The 27,095-nt window shown below is 43.4% G+C and overlaps 1 protein-coding gene and 1 long non-coding RNA gene across 2 annotated transcripts; one reads left to right on the top strand and one right to left on the bottom strand.

Moving 5' to 3' along the window:
* Positions 1-2,617: 2,617 nt before the first annotated feature.
* On the bottom strand, positions 2,618-6,003 carry LOC311012109 (E3 ubiquitin-protein ligase TRIM39-like). Its single transcript, XM_084007446.1, has 2 exons — positions 5,904-6,003; positions 2,618-5,655 (listed from the first exon to the last, which is right to left on the bottom strand). The coding sequence occupies exon 2, from the start codon at positions 5,644-5,646 to the stop codon at positions 4,006-4,008; it is 1,641 nt and encodes a 546-aa protein (XP_083863572.1). The 5' UTR covers positions 5,647-5,655; positions 5,904-6,003; the 3' UTR covers positions 2,618-4,005.
* Positions 6,004-17,789: 11,786 nt separating this feature from the next.
* On the top strand, positions 17,790-19,154 carry LOC311012810. The gene is made up of 6 exons (XR_014597075.1): positions 17,790-17,849; positions 18,280-18,337; positions 18,521-18,582; positions 18,678-18,767; positions 18,860-18,978; positions 19,124-19,154. It is a non-coding gene; the product is annotated as an uncharacterized lncRNA (long non-coding RNA).
* The last annotated feature ends 7,941 nt before the right edge of the window (positions 19,155-27,095 follow it).

Below are 27,095 nucleotides of genomic sequence, written 5' to 3'. Positions count from 1 at the left end.
AGTCAGAATTCTGAAAATAAAGTCAGAATTCTGACTTTAATCTCAGACTTTGTGTAGAAGCTTCTTGATCGGGTCTTCACTCGGGCGCTGTGCCATTGACCCTCTCTGAATAACACGTGTAATAGTATACGGCCTGCGAGACCATTTCAAATGGCCCGCAATGCAATACAATCTTTAGAAAAAAAACAGAAAAAAAAACAGACAGCTATGTCCTATGTCCGAGTCAACGTCAGGGTCAGTGAATACAGCATGCGTTGTACGTGTAATTGCATTGGACCGGAGTGATTAACACATGACAAGTAATGCATCATAGCGACTGTGACTGACTTTTTCTTTGTTGAAGTAAAAGGTAAGCCAGTGTGCCTAGTTTGTAGTGAGGCGCTGGCAGTGATGAAAAAGGCAAATGTCGAGCGCCATTACCGCTTGCAACATACTAAACTCGACAAGTTGAGAGGACAAATGCGTTTGGATAAAATTAACGCTCTTCGTCAGTGTTTGGGTGCTCAACAAGCAGCTTTCACATGACCACAGACTGACAGAGAATATAACACGTGCAAGTTTTGTGGTGAGTGAATTAGTAGCCATCGCATTAGGTGAGTCTAGAAATGCAGCAGTCATGAGGCTTAGTAACACAGTGGTTATAGACTTTTTTCGTCTTTTTTTCCATCCATAGTTATGTGTTCATAATAGTATGGCCCTCTGAGAATTTAATTTAAATGGCCCTTGATATGAAAAAGGTTCCCCACCCCTGATCTACAGCATGCAGCCTACACACTCCAAACTACTATGAACCATTTCATCTGGATGTTGATGAAAAGAACGACATTGTAAACGCCGTTCTTTTTCAAAAGGGGGAGAGTAGGAGTACAACAGAGAGACAACAGGTCCCACCCCCTTCAGGTTGGACAACAAGTCCCACCCCCTTCATGTTGGACAACACTTCCCACCCCCTTCATGTTGGACAACACGTCCCACCCCCTTCATCCACCCCCTTCATGTTGGACAACACATCCCACCCCCTTCATGTTAGACAACACAGCCCACCCCCTTCATGTTGGACCACACAACCCACCCCCTTCATGTTGGACAACACGTCCCACCCCCTTCATGTTGGACAACACAGCCCACCCCCTTCATGTTGGACAACACGTCCCACCCCCTTCATGTTAGACAACACAGCCCACCCCCTTCATGTTGGACAACACGTCCCACCCCCTTCATGTTAGACAACACAGCCCACCCCCTTCATGTGGGACAACACAACCCACCCCCTTCATGTTGGACAACACGTCCCACCCCCTTCATGTTGGACAACACAGCCCACCCCCTTCATGTTGGACAACACGTCCCACCCCCTTCATGTTGGACAACACAGCCCACCCCCTTCATGTTGGACAACACGTCCCACCCCCTTCATGTTGGACAACACGTCCCACCCCCTTCATGTTGGACAACACAGCCCACCCCCTTCATGTTGGACAACACGTCCCACCCCCTTCATGTTGGACAACACGTCCCACCCCCTTCATGTTGGACAACACAGCCCACCCCCTTCATGTTGGACAACACGTCCCACCCCCTTCATGTTGGACAACACAGCCCACCCCCTTCATGTTGGACAACACAGCCCACCCCCTTCATGTTGGACAACACGTCCCACCCCCTTCAGGTTGGACCACACGTCAAAAGATCTAATCCAGATGAGGATCTTGCTAAATTTGATGAAATCAAATTGCCCAGAATGTGTCAAATAATGGAAAGCGTTGAAACATGACCTGGCATTGAACTGTTCAGTTGCAGATTCCCAGCATACATACAGACGGGAGCACCTGAAGGCTGTAGCTCGGGCACAAATGATTGAAGAGAGAAGATGGTGGAGTGCTTTGAAAGTGAAGACCAGGATTTTGTAGGTGATGCGGTGGGAGATGGTAAGCCAGTGAAGGTTCATTAAAAAGCTGATGGGCTTTGTCATAGATAGCAAACTATTATGAAAAAACATCAATATCATGATTGCTGAAATGGGATGGGAAGTTCCTACTATAAGAAAACTGATATTCTCTAACTTTCACTCACCAATAATCCATGTTTATGTTCATCCAAACTGACATATCGGTCTTATTTGACTAATAATTTTTTCACGTTTATTATCATTTTCTTACACAAATACATATCAATGGTATAAAAATAAACTCCATTGACGGTTCCCAGAGATGGACAAAGTGTTCCCAGACAGATTCAGCCAGAAAACGCCCGGATTCACATCTGCACTGATGTGATGAGCAAGAACGTGGTGGTGTGAAGAAGTCCAGAAGTCTGTTTGTATAGAGTACAAGCGTTTTGACCTTCAAAATCATCTCTTGACACCCTTCCAGAAGTTTGGGATCTTTGCACATATACAGTGGAATAAAGTTCCTTTCTCAATCAAACATCTGGAATATGAGTATTCATATGAAGGAGCATTACAGACGTCGTGTACCTCTCATCTACCATTATTTCAAGTTTAAATTTCATCCTTGTATTTTAACATTTGTCTGTTTTTGCACTTTCGAGCTTCATTCAACTTTTTTGTTTAATGTATTTTTGCACGTTAATTTTCCAAGCATGTCTTAATTGCATATCCATTTCTCATTTCTATATGCTACCTCTATGCTATAGCACTGCTAACTAATAATTAGGAAGATAAAGCTCTCTCACAGAGACATGGAACAAAATAGAGAGCAAGAACCCTTTAAAGCAGGGATGCCAGGGTGAAATTGGACAGGGGGCCAGATTTTTTTCAAGTGAGACCTCAGGGGGCCGGATTACACTTTCGGACTGAAAAGGCCAAACATTGACTCAACACATGGATAGGTAGGCTATTTAAATTATTCATGAAGGCCTACACATCAAAAAGAAATTGCATTGGCACCAAGATGGCCTCAGAATGAGGCCTAAATTACATACATTACAAAGGAGGATGATTGACAGGCGCTCTCCTTCATACAATCACGTGCACACGTCATGGCTGCACCTGATTGGACGATCGCTTTCACAGCTGTCCTGTCTGCTCCCGGATTTCAAACCGACCAACATGGCGGCTCGTTTGGAAACTTTCTCTTATTTTACGACAATAGTTCACCAAAAAGTGTTTCTGAAAACATTTTATGCGAGAAATAAGCTATGCAGTTGCTGATTCTGTCTTTATTTTAGATCGACAACATTCAGTTTAAAAGATTTTCGAGAGCTTGCGGGAGGCAGCGGTGCACCGTCTCTCCACACTCGCCGTGAGGCGAATGCATTGCAGGGAATACCGTAAATCCTTTAATATAGAACTCAGCTAAAATCTTTGCAACGCGAACCTGACTGAATGAATGGGAAGGGTAGAAATAACGCTGCCTGTCGACACTTGCCCCGGCCAATGTGACTTGCCGGTAATAGAATACAGGCCAGTATTAGAGGATTCACGGTATGTATATATATTTTTAAAAATAGATAAAATAATAATTTAAAAAAATATTCTCCCCTTATCACCCGCGGGCCGGATGTGACGTACAGTCGGGTCGGGTCCGGCCCTCGGGCCGTAACCCTGGCATCCCTGCTTTAAAGGGTTCTTCTCTTCCACCTCTCAGGAGTGCCTGATTTACCTGAAATACTTTTAAAAATGTATTTACTTATCCTTCATGTATGCAGTGAGACTTTGTGATTTGTGATCATCTTATTTAAGATTATTTGATAGTTTGGATGTTTACTAAAAAAGATCTTATCTGTGAAGCCACAACATGTGTTTCTTAACAAAATGGAAAGGGAAAAGTCCAGTATGTTTTCTTGTCATTGAAGAATGTTAAACATATATTAATGTCATTGAAGAATGTCATTGAAGAATGTTAAACATATATTAATGATTATCAGGATAATATTGTCAATCTGAATTCTGTGATTGAGGATAGTCGTGACATGTTCACATTGCCCCATGCCGTGCCACCATAATGGAGTGACTCCGTGTTGGCGAGTGTTGTTGATGATGATCTAATCAGCTGGGCTGACAGGTGAGATGGTCAGAGGGGCTGAGTTCTTGCCACCGTGATGGAGACCAGGACTGAAGAAGGGACTGAGCTTCTCTGTGAAGCAGTTGTCGCCGAAGGTGTAGAGATGATCGGCAGCACCCACATCCCAGAAGGAGACCAGACCCTCCTCGTAGCTCACAAACACCCCCACCGTCTGAGGCCGGGAGGTCAGACTGAGGCTGACGACAGGGCTGGCCAGCGTCAAGTACTCGTTCCCATTCCTCAAACCCACGGCCCAGTAGCCGTTGGCAGGGCTGAGTGGGACAATCCCCTTCCTGTTGACCGACCCTTTGACCACCCCCAGAGTCCAGTCCGTCTTCCCCCGCACCTGGACCTCGTAGTAAAACCTCCCAGAAGAGAAGCTCTGCTGTGCCAACACAGTGGCATATAGAGAAAAGCGCTCAGCGTTGTCCGGCAGCTCCCTTCTCACCTCGCCACACCAGACTTGTTTCCCATCGTCGGACAGGATGAGCCAGGGATTGGCCGTGGCGTGTTCCAGGACCACGTCCACGGCGTAATGCTGGACGCTCTTGAGTGTGGCCTTATGGAGTAGATGCTTCTTCTCTCTGGTGAGCATCTCCTCCAGCTCGGCCACAGCTTTCAGCACCGCCTCCCCGTGTGACGGAGGATGGACGCTGACCCCCATCCAGCTCTTGTTGCACAGAGCCGGATTCATGGGCGTGAAGTTCTGGAGGAGGTGAAGGTGGTCTTGAGTGCATGAAAGCTGCTGCAACTCAGCGGTCCGTTTCGTCAGCGCAGAGACGTCCTGTTGCAGCTGATTGACAAGGCCATCGACCTCTTCCTCCAACCTCGTCTGCCTCCCTTCTATGGTCTCGATCAGCTGGTTCAGGTCTCTCTCGGCTGTCTGCATCAGAACGGTGAAGATGCGAACTCCGTCTGCTATCTCTCTCTCTGCATCTTCCCTACTGTGCGTCTTTAAGCCTCTGACGTTGTGGATCTTGAGCTTTATCTCCCGGGTCATCTGCTGGATGGCAGCCTCTTCCAGCTCCAGATCCACCTTCTTGGTTTCATATGCGTCTTTCAGAGAGGCGATGTTGTGCGTCATGTGTTCTGAGATGATGCAGAGCGAGCACAGACATGTCTGGTCGGTCGTACAGAACAGCTCCAGGGTTTTCCTGTGCTTTGTACACACCCTGGCTTCCATGTCGTCCAAGGGCTCGGTCAGTGAATGCCTCTTCAGGGGGCAAGCGCTCAAGTGAGGGTCCAGGTGAACGCCGCAGTAGGAGGCGAAGCACGTCAAGCAAGACTTCAGAGCCTTCAGTTTGGGCCCGGTGCAGATGTCACAGGGTACATCGCCGGGTCCGGCCACCTCCGAGGCCCTGCTGCTCGTCCTCCCAGCTGACTGTCGGAACTCAGCAGCCATCTCGGATATGAACGTGTTGACAGGCAGCTCGGGGCGGGAACGGAAACGTTTTTTACACATTGGACACACACACTGAGCAATGTTAATGTCCCAGTGCTGTGTGATGCACTTTTTGCAGAAGTTGTGTCCACACGGTATAGTGACAGGATCCGCGAAGACATCGAGACAGATGCAGCACAAAAACTGCTCCTCAGACAGCAGACAGTTGGCAGCCAACATGCTGATACACTGAGAACAAAAGTGAAAGTGAAATTAGCCCATGATTTCTTTTAAGCGTGTTTTATTCTGTTTCATTTCTGCTTTAAGTTGCTTTCACTCTGTTTTAGTGTGTTCTCTGTTTGGAAAAGTGTTAAATACAATGTTTTATTATTATTATTATTATTATGATTATTGTTGTTATTATTATTATTAACAATTGATCCCATAGTTTACACTTCACGTATGTGCTAGGGGGGGTTGTTTAAATATGTCTTTACCTGTCTGAGTGGAAGAGAAGAGCCTGATGATCCAGATGGAGTGTTTTTATTCCTCAAAAAGAGAGAGTGGTGTCGGCTGCAGCTCACCAGCCGATCTGAGCTGCTTTGACTCATAAATGAGGAAATGGGTTTGTAAATCTCTCCCCGTCTTTCCAGCACAGCTCCGCCTCCTTCCTGAGCTGTATGTGTGTGTGTGTGTGTGTGTGTGTTATTCAAAATACCTACCTTATCTTATAACTTCCTGCTCCTTGTGTTAAAAAAAGGGGACTTGCTGTTTCTTGCTGCATGTTCTTCACCAGGGATGATGGCTTCTTCTTCTTGGTATGAATTACAGTTTTTTATACTCCAAGGCACAGTTTTATACACATTTAAATTAAATATTATAAAGCACCAAAAACTGGTGTTGTCAGGGTACATATAGAGCTGGGCTCTGTGCGATGAAGAGAGTCCAACATACATCTTCAGGGTTATCTGGCTTAACAAACCCTAACAGCTTGGATTCCTCTAGAAGGTTGTATCTAATTATCAGGGTTTATCAGTCTGGCTGTGAGCGTGTTCACATGAAAGACTTTGCAGAACACGATCATTCACAAATGTGGAGATATCTACCGTCTATCAGCAAAGTGACATATTTTATAAAAGAAGAGCAAACTATAATATTAGACAAATACGAGGAAGTTAAACATATAATCAGGCTGAAATCAGTTTATCCTGCTGAATGCAGGAAGGACTGCTAGTAACCAATATGCATTCACATAAAAATGTGTGATTGTGTAAATAAATAGGTTTATCATATCAGTGTCCAATATTTATGACTTTTTATATTCTACTGTCACTTTACCGTTTTAAGCTGTTTTTAACTGTTACTTTGTTTTACACAATGTACATAGTCTATTATTATATTTTGTATATTGCGTCAGCTGTTGATGCTTTTGTATATGATGCCCTGCATACTGTGGGACTAATAAAGGATTATCTTATCTTATCTCATCAGCACATCGTACAGATAAAAGAATGTTCAAATGGCAGCAGCGTACAAATAAAACAAATTGCTGAATTGCAACAGTGTAATAATACATTACTAAATGAAACCAAAGCCCTGTGTAATTATGTGGCTGTGTCTAGACCTACTCTGATATCCAAATCTCAACAATCACAAAAAACCCAGATCAGGAATCAAGAAGTCATCTTTAAAACGCTATCTCATGGGATAACGAGGGCCTCGCGGTTCCATGATCAACTCAGTGTTGTTATAGGTGTTGTAATCGGCACCTCATTGTGTGTGAAGCTTTTGGTGGTACATTTTGATGATGATAGTGAGAGTGATACCCCTGACACGGTTGAAGGATGGAGAGTCCAAAGTACCAAGATGCATAATCTACCTCATGATCCAAATGTGAACCACGAGGAGATCTGGAATCATCTCTTTTACTTTGTTCATTTCAGATTTGTCATTTTTCATACTTACTGGTTGCTTTCATTTCCTTAGAACAGTGTGACATTTTAATCTGATAAGCAGGAACTGTTGAATCTTCAAGGCCCTCTTTGTTCTGTCAGATAGGTTTGCTAGAATAGATACATGCCTGAAGGACAACACCCATACATGTTTCATATAACATTTCTGGAAGTTCACGACAGAGACAACTTACGTCAATTTATCAACTCAATATGTTACATCACAAATATTGAGTGAGAAATGGTCAGTTATCAGTGTTGGGCAAGTTACTTCAAAAGCGTAATGCATTATTTATTTTTTACTGTCATTTCAAAGTAATTAGTTACATTACAATATTACTGTCTTTGAATTGTAAGGCATTACACTACTTTTACATTACTTTTGCATTACTTTTCGCCAAAATAAAAGGAAATATGGATTTTTTGTTCTCAATAGATCTTCTTGTGTTCAATGCAGCTCATTACACAGCAGGATGTGATGTTTTTCGCTTCAAAATAAAAGAACGAAAAATGGAAAATGACTCGTATCCCGTTATTCGTTTTAAAAACGGAAAACGAGAAACGGAAAAAACGACTCGTTAACTGATATTACATATTGTGTTCATGAATGGGATTCGGGGATGAAATAACAGGGCCATTTTTCATTCCAGATTTGCTGTACGTCTTTTTTAATGACCCTGAAGGCGCTGTGTTATGCTGCGAATTTTGCGAAATTACCTGAAAGCCTACCTGAGACATTTAGGGGAGCTCTAAATAAACGCTCTGACAGCGTCTGACGCTCGCGTTTTGAAGTAAACCTACTGTTTTAAACACGCACCAAAAGCGTTATGACGCGGATATAAAAGCGGTTCAAACCGACAGAGAGAATCGGAGCCTACGCCTCTTCGCCGCCGCCCCTCAGCTGTTGATCCTCGGTGTGGCGGGTCGGCTGCGCTCTGACCCGCTCCATGAGTCGGTGTCCAGCTCATGGAGCCTGCTAACAACAGCGCTTAATTAACATAGTGTAGAGTTACACCGGCTTTCACACTTTTCCAAAAGTGGAGCGTATGCCCATCTCGCGATCGCGAATGTAGAGTCAATTGATTTCGGGTTTAAAATGCATTGTAACGCGCGTTACTGAGATTTGTACAGAGTAAAATATTACCAGGTTTTTTTTTGTAATGCCTTACATTACCGCGTTACAGCAAAACGTAATGCATTACAGTAATGCATCACTTTTGTAACGCGTTACTCCCAACACTGTCAGTTATTAATATTTCACATCAAGAACATCTGCTCCAGTCGCAAAAACTCTCCGCCTTTTGTGAATGCGTAAGTTAATAGTCGTATAATACGACTGCCCCATCATAAGGAAACCACTAGATTGACTGATTACAAGAATGTGCTAAGTGCTCTGATAGCTCAGTGGTAGAGTTACTGCCCCATGTACCGGGTTCGATTCCACCATCAGCCCCTAGCTATACCTGTCTGTCCATCAGTCCCACCACCTTGTGTCTGTAGGTATACCTGTCTGTCCATCAGTCCCACCACCCTGTGTTTAGGTACACCTGTCTGTCCATCAGTCCCACCACCCTGTGTTTAGGTACACCTGTCTGTCCATCAGTCCCACCACCCTGTGTTTAGGTACACCTGTCTGTCCATCAGTCCCACCACCCTGTGTTTAGGTACACCTGTCTGTCCATCAGTCCCACCACCCTGTGTTTAGGTACACCTGTCTGTCCATCAGTCCCAGCACAGGTTGAATACCGGACATAACACCAGGTTGAGCTCCTTGTTTCTCTTATTTAATATCATATAAACTTCTGTAACGTCTGTGTTAGCCCACATGACAAGCGAGAGTAGAGAGATAGAGACAGAGAGGGAGGGAAGGAGAGAGAGTACAGAGAGAGAGTAGGGAAACAGAGAGAGAGAGTAGGGAAACAGAGAGAGAGGGGAGAGAGTCAGGAATCAGAGAGGGAGAGTAGAGAAACAGAGAGGGTGAGTAGGCAGAGAGAGAGAGTAGGGAAACAGAGAGAGAGAGGGGGGGGGATCTCGCAGAGGGAGTTCACTGCTGACAGAAACAGAGGATAACAGAGTGATCTGGCGTTCCGCTCTGTGAACACGGATCAGTGCCGTGGGGACAGTCCAGCGCTACAGAGATACCACGGTCCGAGAAGAGACGAAGGAGAAGGACAGAAGAAAGGGAATGAAAAGAAGAGCGGAGTACGTTAAGAGGGTAGAAAAGAGACAACTTGACACAACTAAGACACCATCACAACCACTTGAAAGAACATCGGTACACTAAAATAGTTATTGTACAGTCCTCTATACACGAGGAAGAAGAACGAGAGTGAAGAGAAGTAGGCAAGAGACAAGAGGGACAGAAGAAGAAGCACTCACACATAACGGAAGAAGAGAAGACGGACCCAGACTAACCCTGGACTATCTAACCAGTGCATTGCTCAGCCCAGCAGGGAAGATGTCCAAGTCGTCCCCACGCCTGGGTCGACCTGGATCAGCGGGGTCTAAGAGCCCCGGCTTGAGGAGGGAGCCGCAGAGTAATCGCTCATGCATGTTACGGATTGGAGAGAGGCTGATGAGGGCAGGCAGTGAAGGCAACCTGGTCCAGAGACCCATACCAGTCCAAAGCCGGAGCCAGGCTCCCTCGGCTGGATTACGGCAGGGATGGGACGGACAGACACAACTCCCGGCCCTGGAGGACAAACCCACCGAGCAAACTAATAACTGCAGTAGAGGTGAGGAGACTCTCCATAATGCTTCATGTCAGATGATGTTACGTTACACTTTATAGACAGAGGACAGGCATTTCTGCAACTTTTCTTCTGAAAATAAGCAAGTTGCCTTACATCTATCTCTATTTTCTGATTGGTTGTCGGCAACAACTTTACAGTTTTGTAGTCCCGTACAAGACGACTGGTCTTATAAAGAAAACGGCATTACATTAAACTGAACAGGGTTCTCCTATTCAGATGTGGCTTGATTCCCAGCGACAGTGGATTTGTTGCCGTAGTCCACATATTACCAAGAGGGTTATTTGACAGATAGATCGTTGCTCTGACTTTGAATTAAAACTCCGAGGCAGACATGAAGGGTTAATGTGATCAGTTGTTCAGATCTAAGGTCGGTAGTGTCCGTGGGTTGTCCACTCATTGTAAAGAGTGAGGGTGGGATTCCCAGCTCCTTCAGTCCAAATGTCAAAGTGTCCTTACTGATAAGCCTATAATACAGAAGCCCACAGTGCTCCCGGCTGTGGCCTCAGTGTGTGGATGTCGACATGGATAGAAGCATCGATCATCAGGACGGTTCTGATCTGCAGACGGGATATGGGTCTGAGCCGACTCCACCCTCTGCAATATTTTGAAAATAACTCATAAAATGCCGATTTTTTGGACATTTGGAAAACAACTTCAGCATTGCTGTGTTTCATCATAGTGCAGTCATTCCTATCATTTAGCTTACAGCTCAAAAACACGTTAAGTATGAAGTCATTCTTTAAAGTCTCAGCATCTGCAGCTTCTGTACTCGAGGTACAGGTATACTTGTATTCCTCAGTGAAACCCAACATTTGAGCAGTGTACAGTTACAAGAAGGCTCTACATTAGTGTGATGCGGAGCTAGGGAGGACTGTGGCTCCACACACACCTTAATAATACCACTGTATATAAGGTGTTCCACTGTATATTTTAATTGGCAAGTACTTTGTGACAAATAACTGAACATTGCTACACTTGTGTCATAAGTGAAACATATATACAGTGAGTACTCCATTGGTACACTTTTTCAAATGACTGAAAAATATATCCAGTGAGTGCTCCATTGCTCCACTTTAAGTGACGGCTCCACAGCCTACTTGTCGCAAAGTTGGATTTTATTTGTGAATTCAGCCAGCCGTCTTCTCTGCGGGGAAACAATCCTTCCTGCACATTAACATCGAGTGTGCACGGAGAGGAGGGGCTGTTCACAGACGGGTCCGAGAGAGAGCGACAGAGCGAAAGTGGGGGGAGGGGCTGATGCTCTGCACGCAGCTCTACAATAAATACGATTTTACCCATTTTAAATAGTTAGAAAAAATAAAAATCAATATGTGGCAGTCAATGTTGATATTCTGGCAGGCCGCCACAAATAAATAAATGAATGGGCAACACTGGTGTGTGTGTGTGTGTGTGTGTGTGTGTGTGCGTGTGTGTGTGTGTGTGTGTGTGTGTGTGTGTGTGTGTGTGTGTGTGTGTTTGTGTGTGTGAGAGAACGAGAATAGCAGGGAGAAAGAGTGCAGAGATGAATGAACGGAACGATATTTATATTTCAAAATTGCGTTGAAAAAAACCCCCAAAAGAACGGAATCAATTGGTGGCGCTCGGTGTTGATCCTGTGGCACTGCACCGCACATTGTGGTATATGTGTGGAGACACTGACCTTGTTGCTAAACGTTTCAGATTGACAGATGGATGGATGTCATGATGTTATTAGGTCAAATTGTTGGCTACTACATTTGGTTTACTGGAAGAAAATATGATTAGATTTAAATGTATTTTATCATTTACTTAAATTGTGAAATAGTTGAATATGAGCCGGGATGTGATCTGAAATATTGTTTTCAAAATGGTGACATTTACAGCAGCAACAGCATTAACAGCAGCAACATTAAGAGCAGCAGCAGCATTAACAGCAACAGCAGTAGTAGTAGTAGCAGCGATGCAGCATCAGCATTAACAGCAGCAACATTAAGAGCAGCAGCAGCATTAACAGCAACAGCAGTAGTAGTAGTAGCAGCGATGCAGTATCAGCATTAACAGGAGCAACATTACCAGCAACAGCAGCATAAACAGCAGCAGCAGTAGTAGTAGCGATTAGGGATGTCCCGATCCAGCTTTTTGCACTTCCGATCCGATACCGATATTGTAGCTTTTAGTATCGGCCGATACCGGCCGATCCAAGCATGTATTAAAGATTAAAGATATTTACTTATTTTGTTGTCAGACTCATGTTGAAAAGGGTTTTACTCTTAAGAACAACTAGCCAACTTAATTAGGTTAGTTTGAATAATCCACAATGATTGGTAATGAGAAGCTGACCTGTTTATTCTTAATAGGGAACGACATGAGTGCATGTATTGTCTTATTTTATCAAGTAAAATATAAGTTATAGGTTTTCTCAACAGCTTAATAGTTAATAGAAATTCAGGTAGAAATATAACTCAGAGTTCCACAGCTTATCAAAAACAATCCTCCCCCACAGGGGGTCCCTTGCTTTGCATTCACACTGCTCCAGCCCAAACGGGCTTTAGCCCGTACACACGTCATCACGTCCTTATACTACACACACAATATGGCTTGATGCTGTTTTGAAGGAGTGCATATATTTATCGACAACACTCGAACTGCATCAGCGCATGTGCGCACAAGCGGATCTGTGCGAGCAGGCAGCGCGGAAGCCGGTCCGGTTCCGGTACCGGTCCGGTTCCGCTCACACCACGAGTCTGAAGAGTGCAACAGCTTATCAAAATACAGTGTCAACTCCGTGTTTCAAAGTAGAAAGCGACATCGTGGTGGTTTAACGAGGCAGAGCGGCATCAGAACAACATCAAGCGCGTAAAGTACACGAAGAAGAACGTAGCGGGAGCGCGCGGCAAGGATTGTTGCGGCCGCGCGTCTTGCGGAGCAAGTCTACTGTGCTGCGCGGAGGCGCTCCTAATGTAAATGTTTATTGATTTATGAATTAATTGATAGGTGGCTTATTTTTGGCGTATTGATTTTATGGCCTGTACAATGGTAGGGGAAAGGGTAAACACTGGACTTATTTTTGGCGTATTGATTTTATGGCCTGTACAATGGTAGGGGAAAGGGGAAACACTGGACATGCACACAAGTCCGCCTTGTTGTTGTTTAGGGGATGCTGGACAGGTCGCGAGGTGTGCGCTAGGTGTGCTGGAAAACGCGGACCGGATTTTGGGGGAAAAAAAAAACTGGATCGGGAGTCCGGATCGGGATTTTCCCGTGCAGGCCGATCCGATATCGATATGCATTTTTTGCTAATATCGGCGGCCGATCCGATCCAAATATCGGATCGGGACATCCCTAGTAGCGATGCAGCAGCAGCATTAGCAGCAGTATTAGCAGCAACAGCATTAACAGCAGCAGCAGGCAAGGCAAGGCAACTTTATTTGTATAGCACATTTCATACACAAGGCAGACTCAAAGTGCTTCACATCATGACATGTCATACAACAAAGTGAGAGAAAAAATTTAAGAATTAAAAGAAAATAAATGCAAAATTAAAATGCATTACAGAAAGACAAGGAGAATAAAAAAATATTTGCAATACAATGGACAAAAAAAAACAGTGCAGACGTTAAAAGATTTAGCAGAAAGCTATGGTGAACATAGATGTTTTCAGTCTAGTTTTAAAAGTGGTCAGAGTTGGGGCAAGTCTTACATCTTCAGGAAGTTTATTCAAGCTATTTGTTGCATAGTGACTAAATGATGCTCTCCCGTGATTTGAGTTTACACTGGAAATCACTAACAGATTGGTCTCAGAAGATCTTAGTGGTCTAGAAGGCTTATGTAGTGGGAGCATATCAGTGATATACTTCAGTCCTAGACCATGAAGTGATTTATATGTGAGCAGGAGGATTTTGAAATCAATCCTCTGACATACAGGGAGCCAATGTAAGGATTTAAGAATTGGTGTAATGTGCTCACATTCTTTGGTCTTTGTAAGAACTCTAGCAGCAGCGTTCTGAACAAGCTGTAGCTGCTTGACAGTTTTTTCCGGAAGACCAGCAAGGAGACTGTTACAGTAGTCCATCCTACTAGTAATAAAGGCATGTATACGTTTTTCTAAGTCTTGAGCTGACATGAGCCCTCTAAGTCTTGCTACATTTTTGAGGTGATAGTAGGCCGAATTTGTTACGGATTTGATGTCACTGTCGAAATGTAAATCAGAATCCATAATAAGCCCAAGGTTTCTGGCTTTGTTTGAGGTTTTCAGGGACAGAGAGTGAAGGTGTTGAATTACTTTAAACCTTTTTTTTTTAGCACCAAAAATAATTATCTCAGTTTTGTCCTCATTTAGTTGTAGGAAGTTTTGGCACATCCAGTCTTTGACTTGCTCAATGCACTGGCACAGAAGATCTATGGGGCGATAGTCGTTTTGTGATAGTGCTACATAGATTTGTGTGTCATCGGCATAGCAATAGTCAATGTTTTTATTTTGCATGATTTGTCCTACTGGGAGCATGTAGATGTTGAATAAAGTTGGCCCCAAGATTGAACCTTGAGGGACTCCACACGTTACATTGGTTGGTTCTGATACAAAGTCGCCAATGGAAACAAAATAGTTCCTATCTTGTAGATATGACTTGAACCAGCTTAAGACTGTGCCTGAGAGCCCCACCCATTTTTCCAAGCTGTCCAAAAGTATTGAGTGGTCGACAGTAGTAGTAGCGATGCAGCAACAGCATTAACAGCAGCATTAACAGCAGCAGCAGTAGTAGTAGTGATGCAGCATTAGCAGCAGCAGTAGTAGTAGTGATGCAGCAGCAGCATTAACAGCAGCAGCAGCAGTAGTAGTAGCGATGCAGCAACAGCATTAACAGCAGCATTAACAGCAGCAGCAGTAGTAGTAGTGATGCAGCATTAGCAGCAGCAGTAGTAGTAGTGATGCAGCAGCAGCATTAACAGCAGCAGCAGTAGTAGTAGTGATGCAGCAGCAGCATTAGCAGCAGCAGTTATAGTAATGATGCAGCAGCAGCTCCGGCTTTACCTCCCTGTTATTCACAGAAAATAATCTGCTCTGTTGGATGCAGTCAGCTAATAGCTTTTTACAGACATGGGCTTCTATGAGTCATCAAAGCCTACAGCTGTGTGTGCGTGTGTGTGTGTGTGTGTGCTTGCACAAATACACTTTTATTTTCTGAGGACATTTGTGTGACACTTTATAATGAGGCAGTACAACGTGTACACAGGTCATGAGGGTCAATGCTAATATGGAGTCAGAGACTCTATGGTGACTTCATGCAGTACATAAATGTGCACCAGTGAGTAAGGTCATGCTGTGATATAAATACACAAATTATTATTTATTTTTATTTTCAAGCTGTTTATCAGGACAGTATGGTTGGGTAGAATAGTAGAAGTAGAATACAAACCAAAGAAGCCAAACTAAAGGACTTTGCCGACTTTGAGTCGTTTTCTTCTTCCGAAGCTGTCGCCCATTTAGAAATAAATACCTCACAGCCAGGGCTGTAGTGAAGGCGAAACGCACGTAAACATAGTTTACGCACCTGTAAATGAGTTTATCCACCTTTACGTTTACATGCCGTTTACGTCTTCCTAAATACATGTTCCCGCTGCATTATGGTACTATGGTATTATGTCTGTGACCAATCACCGGCTGTGGCAGTTACCAGGAAGTGGCAGGTTGTCTGTTGATCAGTGGCTCGATCCACGTTGCTGTGGTTTGTACAATATATATGATATGAGGTGATTTGTGAAGCGTCCTGCAGTGTCTCACCTCCTACAGATACAAGCACAAGGCCTCCTATTGTACACAGCTCTTTGCTAGTTCTGTTGAATGCGTTGCTGTCCAGCGTGGAACAAAGCTTATTTTTCTCTTCCAATGCAATCTCAGGTATAAAGTCCCAACGAGCAGGTGTGGATGATGTCGGTGCATGACATCACCTCGTAGGGAAATAAAGAACAAGCACTCAGGCAGGAAATTTACAAGGGGATGCATGAAAACAAAATAGCTTCATGGGCAAAAGTGTACATACACACACACACACACACATTTAACACAATTTGTAGAATTCAAATACTTTGCACTTAAATGTCAAGAGTTGGACGTGAATCAATCAACATCACTACTAAATCCATGGATTGGTTTCCAGCTGAACTAGTGTTTTGGGGCTTTAGTTACTCTTTAAGGACATTCAAAGGGTTAATCCTTCACTCTCCCATATATTGTTGTTGTCGTTGAGATCTACATTTCCTGTCAATTAAAAACTTTGTGGCCAATTCTCTGTTTTGGGTTAAAAGCTCTTCTCTGCAGCGCCAGAGTCCCGCTTCACAACCAACCCCCTCTGTTTTATCTTCCAGAGGATGGAGACCTGTGCTGTGAGTCAGCAAGTCATTGGCATCACAGCTCATTTCAGTGATGAAGGCTAAAACGTTCTCTTGCTCCAGTCAGCTTACACGCCTGTGTTCTGGGACAAAGAGACCTCATTAGGGGGCATGGTTACTTGTTTGCTGATAGAAGTCAGTGAAAATGTTATTTAATGTCCTAGAAAATCATACAACTGAACATTTCACTCCAAAACAACTTTGTGTGCCGTGTCATCCAAGTAGAGCAACTAATGCAAAAGTATTTCTTCCTTTTCTGCATAACCACACTTGAACGTGCTATTAGAGAGGAGGGTTTGTTGATAGAAGCCAGTGACCAACAAACCCATTCACTGCATGAAAAGTGGGATTTTCGTCAGTTAGCGGCCCTGTAAATTGACGTGGAAGTTCAGGTTTACGACTGCAAACGGCAATTTGCAGGAAACACCGAAAACTGACGTAAATTGCCGGGAATTGACGTGGGCCTTGCTTGGCAGTTGTCCCCCCATGACCCCCCTCCCCGTAATCCTAGGGGAGGCTTTAACATGTAAATGAAAATGCTGTGAGCTATACAAATGCAAATCAGGGTAGCAGGGGGAGTTTTCCCCCAGGTGACATTTTTTCTCAAAGGTGTTAACTTCATTTCATCTTCATTCAAAGATATAACTTAATTTCATCTTCATTCAAAGATACACAAAACAATTTGCTTCAACAATTACTTTTAATCAGGCTTTGCCACAAAGGTAAAATGTACATTCATGCAAACAACATCACAGTCTCCTAGAGCTCAACCACTGTGCATAGTGGCATGACTACAGTGACCCTTTCTGTGCTTAAATGCACAGTGGATGTGTTAACCACACATCTCCCAGCAATGCGCTCAACAGGCAGAAATGATGCTGGGTATGACGTGTCTGTTCCCTGCAAGCTCCAAACTTCTATTGGCTTTCCATAAAAATGTCTGTCCGGATGGGGATGAAGCCAGGAAACTTGCGCAGTAACATGTTTAAATGCAGTACCTTTTGACACAACATTAACAACTATAAACTGCTTTATAATGGCTGGTCGTAGTTCTGCTAGAGGGTCAAGGATGGGTTCATAGATCATAGATCTCGGCTGTGTTCGAAATGCCATACTAACGTCCTACTCGTACTTAATTGTGACGTAAATTTGAGTACGTAGTGCGTTCACATACAATAGTATGTGAATTTGTGCACGCGAGAAATGCCCGGATGTATACTGCATTGGCAAGAATTTCTGAGTACAGCGGACCTTGCTAAATCTACTCAACTTCCCAAAATGCATTGCGGCTCGTCTGACTTCACAAGTTTTGGATAATGGCGGACGACTGCGGTGATTCTGGCGAGGAGCCCGACACAAACCGCGTACACATGTAAGTATACTGTAACATGACTTTTACGTTTCCAGCTGACTTTTAAATCGTATTGATAATGAACGTTACTTTATTGTTGTTGGCATTGTACGTTAACGTTACGAATCGAAGGTCCTGCTAGCCGGCTAGCCTACTGACGGTAATTTACCATTTAGGGGTTAGCGAGCGCAAGCGAAGCGGAAAATGTGCCGTTTTTACCGACGTTAACTAATAATATAGTGCTTATGTTAAACCGTGGTTATATATTTACTAACGGTGATTAATAACGCCGTGCACCGTTGTCCGTTAAAGGGACTGATGCAGACACCGGGCGCCTCATTCAGTGGGGGGAACGAGGCGGAGACGTTCACGTTCACCGGCAGCAGGAATGCTGCTCTGAGAGGCTTCACTTAAGAAAATGTGGTTTAAATGTTATAATTCTTATATCCAGGACTGCTGGAGACTCTCAGGATGTCCCAGGACTGCTGGAGACTCTCAGGATGATTGCGGTAAGAATATGTTCGGTGACTGCTAGCTAAGCTAAAATTAGCAAAGCAAGCCCAAGCTAAAAGTAGCTTAAAAGCTAATAGTCCAAGCTAAAAGTAGCATAGTAGCCTTGTAAAAGAACAAGAGAGAGGAACCAGTGTAACGTTAAGTTGCTTTGTTAAGTGTATGTTGTTGGTCTTTTACAGGAAGCAGTACGCCGTCTTCACAACTCGGAGACGAATTGTAGGCGCTACGAACCGGAGCAAGGGTACGATTTAAAGAATATGCTTTCATTCTGCTGTATAAGGAAATAGATGCGTTAACAGTAGATACCGATCTTAACTGTTCATTTTGTTTTCACAGACGAACCTCGCCTCATAACGAAGCTGTGACCTCTTACTTGCTCGGAGCTTTGTCCGCAAGTCTATGACGCTGATAGTGACGCCATTGTGTGTAAGTAACTTTTACTGTTTTCTTCTTCCTTGTTTTAATTTTACTGTGACTTAAGTTTTCTTATTCATACCACTCATTTAATTGTTTTCCAGCTGCCTGTAAGACATACTATGAAACGGTACGCAGGAGCTTCAGACACACACAGCCTGATCTCGCATCGCAGGCGGAAGCTGTGAAGAGGTCAGCTCGGAGTCGTTCCAGGAGAAAGAGGGTAAGACTTATTAGACTTATTAGATCAGTCTTTGGTCAATGTGACCAAACCTACCTAAACCTATTTTCAGGTGCATTAATAGATGTGTTGTGTCCATGCGCAGTGCATCGCGCAGTACTGATTGTCTTTATTGATTGTTTTACAGCTGCTGGAAGCGAGACGGAGTGTGCTTGCTGGCGATGAGGCGGACCGTTGGAAGTGCGCCACCACAGACATGATGTCTGATGAGGAGGACGGCGTCGTTGGCGGGGTGTCTGGATGGATTGTGCGACCTCCATCCTCTCGTAGCCAGGAGCTCACCGAGCTCTGTGCGACTCTACAGTCGCGATTAGAGAAGACTCCCAAGTACAGGGCCACGCACCGCAGGCGGCTGTAAAATTGACCAAATTCGGACAGAATGTCGCCAGTTCATTTGTGTGTTGTGTTGTCAATAAAGCTCTTTCTTTGAATACTTCCTCCTGGCAATTTTTCCTTTCCTCAATAAATTCATTCATATTTATATTTATAAATATATAAATAAATAAAAATAAATGTGTATATATATATGTATAAATATACATATATATATATATAAACATATGTATATATATATATATATATATGTGTGTGTGTGTATATATATATATGTATGTATATATGTATATATATATATATAGTGATAGATCTGCTAACCAATCACTAGTGATTATTCTTGTTTAAAAGACCCAGTGTGACCAATAGTAACACATCTGCCAACGGGGGTGGGGTTTACATTTATAATAACTCATCAGGTTGACCAATAGTGATAGATCTGCCAACGTGGGTTGGCTTTACATTTATAATGACCAGATCTGCCAACCAATCACGAGCGATTATACTTGTTTAAAACTAGTGGTTTCATCCAATCCTGAGTGAGGATATTCAAGCCATCTCTGGCCAGGCGGGGTTTCGCCGCTATTCATATGCTAATTAGAGCCTTCGCTGTGGTTCGTTTCCGACAATTTTCGGCACAGACGAACGCGGCGTTCGCAGCCTGTAAATTGTCGTTAACTCCCGAAAATTAGGGAGATTTTCGGGCGTTTACAGGGACGAAAATCCGACTTTTCATGCAGTGATTGAAATTCAAATATATCACACAACTCTCCAGTTCTCTAAGCTTTATTCAAGTGATTTCTATTAGCTTGCCTTTATCAGGGTGGTGCCCCAGGCTGCTTACGCTTTCCTTAAAACCCAACACGTTGGGCCTTATTCACCAATATCTTACTTTCTTAAATTTGTTCTTAAGAAAGGTCCTAAGGAAAAGTCTAGGTTGGATTGAAGGGCTGTATGCACACAAAGAACTCACACACAGATCTTGAGAAAGGAAGTTGAGCGTAAAGAATGTCAAAACGAACAGTAAATCTAAAGACGGAAAATATACGAAAAATAAGAAAATATTGGTGAATGCCAGAATCTTCGCGAAAACTGCGCAAGTGGGGTTTAAGAACAAAAATCTTCTTAAGAGCGCTCTGTGAATGAGGCCCATTAACCTATCATGTAATGGATGGATTTCTGTAAGTCAGCATCAATGCTGAATTTGCCTGAGGGAATTACACACAGTTCATAGCGTTGCAACGTGATAGCAACCAGACATTAATAACAAGTGAACCTAGAACCTGCTTCTAGCTTCGAATACAGACGGAATTTGATATCAATGTGTGAATTTTAATGACTATTATTTGAGTAAAACAGTCATTTTGGATCAAATAAACAATTATTTCAGTGAAAATATTAATGATTACTAATTTAACCTTGTGTGCGGTTGAGTACCAGTGATTTTGCCCCCAAGATGAGTAACACAAGTTCACACACCAGTTCTGGTTGTACAGTATTCAGTCACATTTCTGTCCTGTCATACATTCCTGAGTCCAGCAGCATTGTCCAGTCTTGTCCCGGTGGATTACAGTCCGCTGCTGATTAGTCAGATTCCCTCGCGTATCATCACATTCCATCCTTTGTCTATACAGTGAAGCTAATCCCTCCGTGCTTGCCACTTCAAAAGCTGAAGGGAAGAGGAAGGCAAACAGTGGGATGACCAGAAATTGTAACATGTGCTTTTACAAACTTGTCATGCAGAAACCAAAGGGCTTAGTGGAGAGAGAAAGGGCTCTCACCGGTCCAACACAGCCTTGGCTCAAATATTATTGCAAAAAGGCAACATTCAGTCACCACGGTCACAGAATTTCATAATTGAACATTGTTTTCTACCCCGTAGGGAGACTATTTGAGAGACAAATACACTATATTGCCAAAAGTATTCACTCACCCATCCAAATAATTGAAATCAGGTGTTCCAATCATTTCCACGGCCACAGGTGTATAAAAGCAAACACCTAGGCATGCAGACTGTTTCTAAAAACATTTGTGAAAGTGTTAACCCCCAATTCTTTTGTTGGAAGCCCAAGGATAAACCGGAGAACTCTTCAGTTCACGGTTATAGTATTTATTCAGGTCACAGGTAAAGTATGGCAGCGCTGGGCTCGGAATGGCAGAGCTCTTATAGGATCTCAGTCAGAGCGAGCCCCGTTTCCAGGTGCTCGTCGCATTTTATCTTCTTGGGCTGGGTCTGCCCCGTAAAGAGGTTGGACTTTCACGCAACCGAGTCTCACTGGTCAGCTATCTCTGACGTGAATTTACAGAAATGTAATATGAAACATGTATGGGTGTTGTCCTTCAGGCGTGCATCTATTCTAGCAAACCTAACTGTCAGAACAAAGAGGGCCTTGGAGATTCAACAGTTCCTGCTTATCAGGTTAACTGTCACACTGTACTAATGAGCACAACCAGTGATTTATATGAGTTCAGTCTAAAAGTCTAAAGTGAACAAAGTAAAAGCCAATTCTAACAAAAGAATGGGTCGCTCTCAGGAGCTCAGTGAATTCCAGCGTGGTACTGTGATAGGATGCCACCTGTGCAACAAGTCCAGTCATGAAATGTCCTCACTCCTAAATATTCCGTTGTCAGCTGTCAGCTGGATTGAAACAAATTGGAAGTGATTGGGAATGACAGCAACTCAGCCAAGAAGTGGTAGACCACATAAAATGATGGAGCGGGGTCAGCGGATGCTGAGGCACATAGTGCACAGAGGTCACCAACTTTCTGCAGAGTCATCACTACAGACCTCCAATGGGTTTCCATGGCGATCAGCTGCATCCAAGCTATACATCAGCAAGTGCAATGCAAAGCGTCGGATGCAGTGGTGTAAAGCACGCTGCCACTGGACTCCAGAGCAGTGGAGACGTTCTCTGTAGGGACCAATCACACTTCTCCATCTGGCAATCTGATGGACGAGTCTGGGTTTGGCGGTTGCCAGGACAACAGTACTTGTCTGACTGCATTGTTCCATGTGTAAAGTTTGGTGGAGGGGGATTATGGTGTGGGGTTGTTTTCAGGAGTTGGGCTTGGCCCCTTAGTTCCAGTGAAAGGAACTCTGAATGCTTCAGCATACCAAGAGATGTTGGACGATTCTATGCTCCCAACTTTGTGGAACAGTTTGGGGATGGCCCCTTCCTGTTCCTTCCCCACAACCTTTCCAGAATGTTTCTGTTTGGTAACTCTTCTTCTACTCTTCTTGTAAAATAAATAAACAAAACAATAAAAGCAATTCAAATGATTCAAGTAAGATGAACCGAGTGAAAACGTTATCTTATTAGATAAAAGATTAACAGATGTTGACTAAATGCATAATCACAAAATGTTTAAAGTCGCAATCGCAAGATGGTACTTTGATAATATCATGGGGCCTCTGGTGATTCCCACCCCAGTTTACCAGTGTTTATGGCTAAATTATTATAACCCTGTCTGTCATCATGATAGAAGAACATTTCAACCCGCTGATTTGGTCCTCGGACTGAAAACTTTCCTCAGAGGTTTGATCTCGTCAGAGATTCAAAGAAGAACTGCAGGCGACACATTGTGTGTACGTGTGTGATGTTTAACAAGCAGAAATGATATTTCCCATGGCTGTCTTGTCTCCAGCTGTCGCTGCCAGGCTCTGCATCCTTGTCAACTCTCTCTCTCTCTCTCTCTCTCTCACACACACACACACACACATACACACCAGGCAATAACAGTGTTAACACCAGCACACTGACCTCAACCTCTCTCCATTCCTGTTACTTTCCTCTCTATTTCTCCTTTTATAACGTCCATGCATGATGCTGCCATGGTTTTACAAAAAGCGTCTGCTAAATGACCTAAATGTAAATGTATATGTTTTAACCACAGTCATGACGAAGTAGAGTGTTGCAGGAATGGGTCCCCCCTATCAAAGTCTATGTGTTTTTAAAAGAGTGTTTGGTTAGAATTGGTGTTTGCCACAGAGCTTATTTTCTACAACCATCCAAATCCAGGTAGTTGTTGCTTGTTTGGTCAGCGATATGGAGCCTGCAGGTGGAGGGTTAGCAACAAGCAGACAGCAACACTGAGGTGACAGCAACACGGACGTGACAGCAGAGGCACCGGCAGACGAAAGGGGGAGATGGGAAGTGTAGGGAGGATGTGAAGGAAGAAGGCATTATGAGGCAGGTCACATGAGTATTACAGTGCAGCTTGAGTTGTCTGCCTGAACTAGCTCACAGGCTTCAGGCTCAACAGCTAATTGATGAGAAAACTTTAAAGGCTACAGCTAATTAATTCCTGATGGCTTTTGAGGATCAGTGTTGAACATATTCTGTCCTATAATGAAGTATTTTGGGAAGGTTGTTGTTGCTATGTTTCTGCAGAAATGGGCTACTTTTGATTAAGATGGGCTTGTAGACAACATTTGGAAAACAATGTGGAAGTCAGGGCCGCAACCATTCTGTGAGGAACTTCACCAGGAGGTTCATGCTCTGGCACCTGTTCTAAATTTGGAGACTTTAGGAACTACACGTAACCCTTTATTCTGAGAGCGTAGTGCTCTAGCAGGACAGTAGGGTTTATTGAGCTCTCTAAGATATGATGGTGCCTGACCAGGGCTGGACTGGGTCCAAAAAATGGATATGTATATATATATATATATATATATATATATATATATATATATATAATATAAGATAACCTTGTTTGAATTGTGAAATGGGTTTGGCTAAATACATTCTTTGACTAAACTAGACTAAAATGTCATGAGTTTTCGTCGTCGACTAAAACTAGACTAAAATAGTCATGGACAATTCTGACTAAAATAAGACTAAAATGCTCAGACTTTAGTCGACTGAAACTTGACTAGACTAAATATAGGATGTACATGACTAAAACGAATAAAAACTAAAATGGTAGCTTGAGACAAAGACTAGACTGAAACTAAAAGTAAAACAGGCCGCCAAAAACAACACTATGTACATCTTCACTTAGTATCTGTCAGGGTTTCGGGCAAGGAGGGAAGACTCAGATGCAGAGGCAGTGTAAAGGGTCTTTATTCCAAAAAAAACTCAAAAAGGTGGCAAATATACAAAACAAAAGATCCAGGAAAAAATTGACTAACTCCAAAAACTTAAACTACAAACAAAAGATCACTCCACAGGGAGGAAAACATGACTACAAACATAAACTGCAGTAAAAACAACTTAAAGTGTAAGTTTGGCGGAAATTGAAAATAAAGCTATTTTCTGAATGAAAATACATCAACTAAGCCGTGGAGGAAGTAATTATCGCTCATCACGCAGTTCAGAGCTAGCACGGGTCGGAGCTAGAGTCCAAAATCGCAAACAGTGGGTTAGCATGGGGCAGACAGCCACACGCTTTCAAAATCGCATTTTTAAACCACTAACATTGCTCAAAACAGCGCCAAACCTCGTCAGCAGCTTGCTCTGGGTGTCTACACATAAAACGAAGCACCAACAACTCAGTTCATGAACCCGAAGTTTATAACAGAAGACAGTTAAGAACACTCACCAATTCTACCCCTGCCAGCTCCTCGCGAAGGATAGTCCGTAAGTGTCGATTACCGAACGCAATGCAAAAGTGAAAGTGAAACTGAAGATTTCGCCCAGAATAAAACGAGTATACTTTTAAATTAGTGGCAGTTTGGCCAAATATAAGTTAATAACGGTGGGTAAAAACGTCGGGATAGTTTGTATACACTTCCAATCAGTTCAAGACAGCAGCCTTATCTGAAGCACATACATGTCACGCGAGATCTCACACGGGAACTCGTTCGGTAATCGACACTTACGGACTATCCTTCGCGAGGAGCTGGCAGGGGTAGAATTGGTGAGTGTTCTTAACTGTCTTCTGTTATAAACTTCGGGTTCATGAACTGAGTTGTTGGTGCTTCGTTTTATGTGTAGACACCCAGAGCAAGCTGCTGACGAGGTTTGGCGCTGTTTTGAGCAATGTTAGTGGTTTAAAAATGCGATTTTGAAAGCGTGTGGCTGTCTGCCCCATGCTAACCCACTGTTTGCGATTTTGGACTCTAGCTCCGACCCGTGCTAGCTCTGAACTGCGTGATGAGCGATAATTACTTCCTCCACGGCTTAGTTGATGTATTTTCATTCAGAAAATAGCTTTATTTTCAATTTCCGCCAAACTTACACTTTAACTTGGATTTCTTGATGGCTGTGAACATGAAGAGACGAGAGACGTAGTACGAACTGGCACAAGACAAGGGGAGACGCAGACTTAAATACACAGAGGGATAATGGGCAACAGGTGACAACAATCAGGGATCAGGGATGACATCAGACCAGGGAACACATGAGGAAGGGCAAGTGACCTGAAACGAGAGGGGAGTTATTTTCAAAATAAAACAGGAAATGACAAGACCAAAACCCAAGACGAGACATTACCTCACCGGCGTGACAGTATCTGGGGAAATTGTAGGCTAAAAGTGTGCAAATGCTCAACATCGGAAATTATTACGGGACTTATTTTATTCAGTCAGGCTTAAAACATGCATAATTAGTAGCCTATGGTAGCCTATGGAGTGCACAAACTCGTCCTTGCTGGTTTGCATTTTTGGTCATGGCGGCGCACTATGATTATTTGGTATATATATATATATATATATATATATATATATACAGTGGTGTGAAAAAGTATTTGCCCCCTTCCTGCTTTCTTCTTTTTTTGCATGTTTGTCACACTTAAATGTTTCAGATCATCAAACAAATTTTAATATAAGGCAAGGATAACTCAAGTAAACACAAAATGCAGTTTTTAAATTAAGGTTTCTTTTATTAAGGGGAAAAGAAAATCCATATGTACATTGCCCTATGTGAAAAAGTATTTGCCCCCTAAACCTAATAACTGGTTGGGCCACCCTTCACAGCAGCAACAGCCATCAAGCGTTTGCGATAACTTGCAATGAGTCTTTGACAGCGCTGTGGAGGAATGTTGGCCCACTCGTCTTTGCACAGTGGTTGTAATTCAACCTTATTGGAGGGTTTTCGAGCATGAACCGCCTTTTTGAGGTCATGCCACAGCATCTCAATAGGATTCAGGTCAGGATTTTGACTAGGCCACTCCAAAGTCTTAATTTTGTTCTTCTTTAGCCATTCAGAGGTGGACTTGCTGGTGTGTTTTGGATCATTATCCTGCTGCAGAACCCAAGTTCGCTTCTGCTTGAGGTCTCGAACAGATGGACGGACATTCTCCTTCAGGATTTGTTGGTAGACAGCAGAATTCATGGCTCCATTTATCACAGCAAGTCTTCCAGGCCCTGAAGCAGCAAAACAGCCCCAGACCATCACACTACCACCACCATATTTTACTGTTGGTATGATGTTCTTTTTCTGAAAAGCGGTGTTACTTTTACGCCAGATGTATTGGGACACACACCTTCCATAAAGCTCAACTTTTGTCTCGTCAGTCCACAAAGTATTCTCCCAAAAGTGTTGGGGATCAGCAAGATGTTTCCTGGCAAACATTAGACCAGCTGTAATATTTTTTTGGCTCAGCAGTGGTTTCCGTCTTGGAACTCTGCCATGTAGGCCATTTTTGCCCAGTGTCTTTCTTATGGTAGAGTCATGAACATTGACCTTAATTGATGCAAGCAAGGCCTGCAGTTCTTTTGATGTTGTTCTGGGGTCTTTTGTCACCTCTTGGATGAGTCGTCGCTGCACTCTTGGCGTCATTTTGGTTGGCCGGCCACTCCTGGGAAGGCTCATTACGGTGTCATG

The sequence above is a fragment of the Eutrigla gurnardus genome (genome assembly GCF_963514095.1).
Source record: "Eutrigla gurnardus genome assembly, chromosome: 4".
In the NCBI taxonomy this organism is placed as follows: domain Eukaryota; kingdom Metazoa; phylum Chordata; class Actinopteri; order Perciformes; family Triglidae; genus Eutrigla; species Eutrigla gurnardus.
The sequence above is the reverse complement of the archived record's forward strand: the minus strand, read 5'-3'. Positions and strand labels throughout refer to the sequence as shown.

What these genes read in the sequence shown, in the direction of transcription:
- LOC311012109 (XM_084007446.1), bottom strand. Translation starts at nt 5,646, where the DNA reads ATGTTGGCTGCCAACTGTCTGCTGTCTGAGGAGCAGTTTTTGTGCTGC.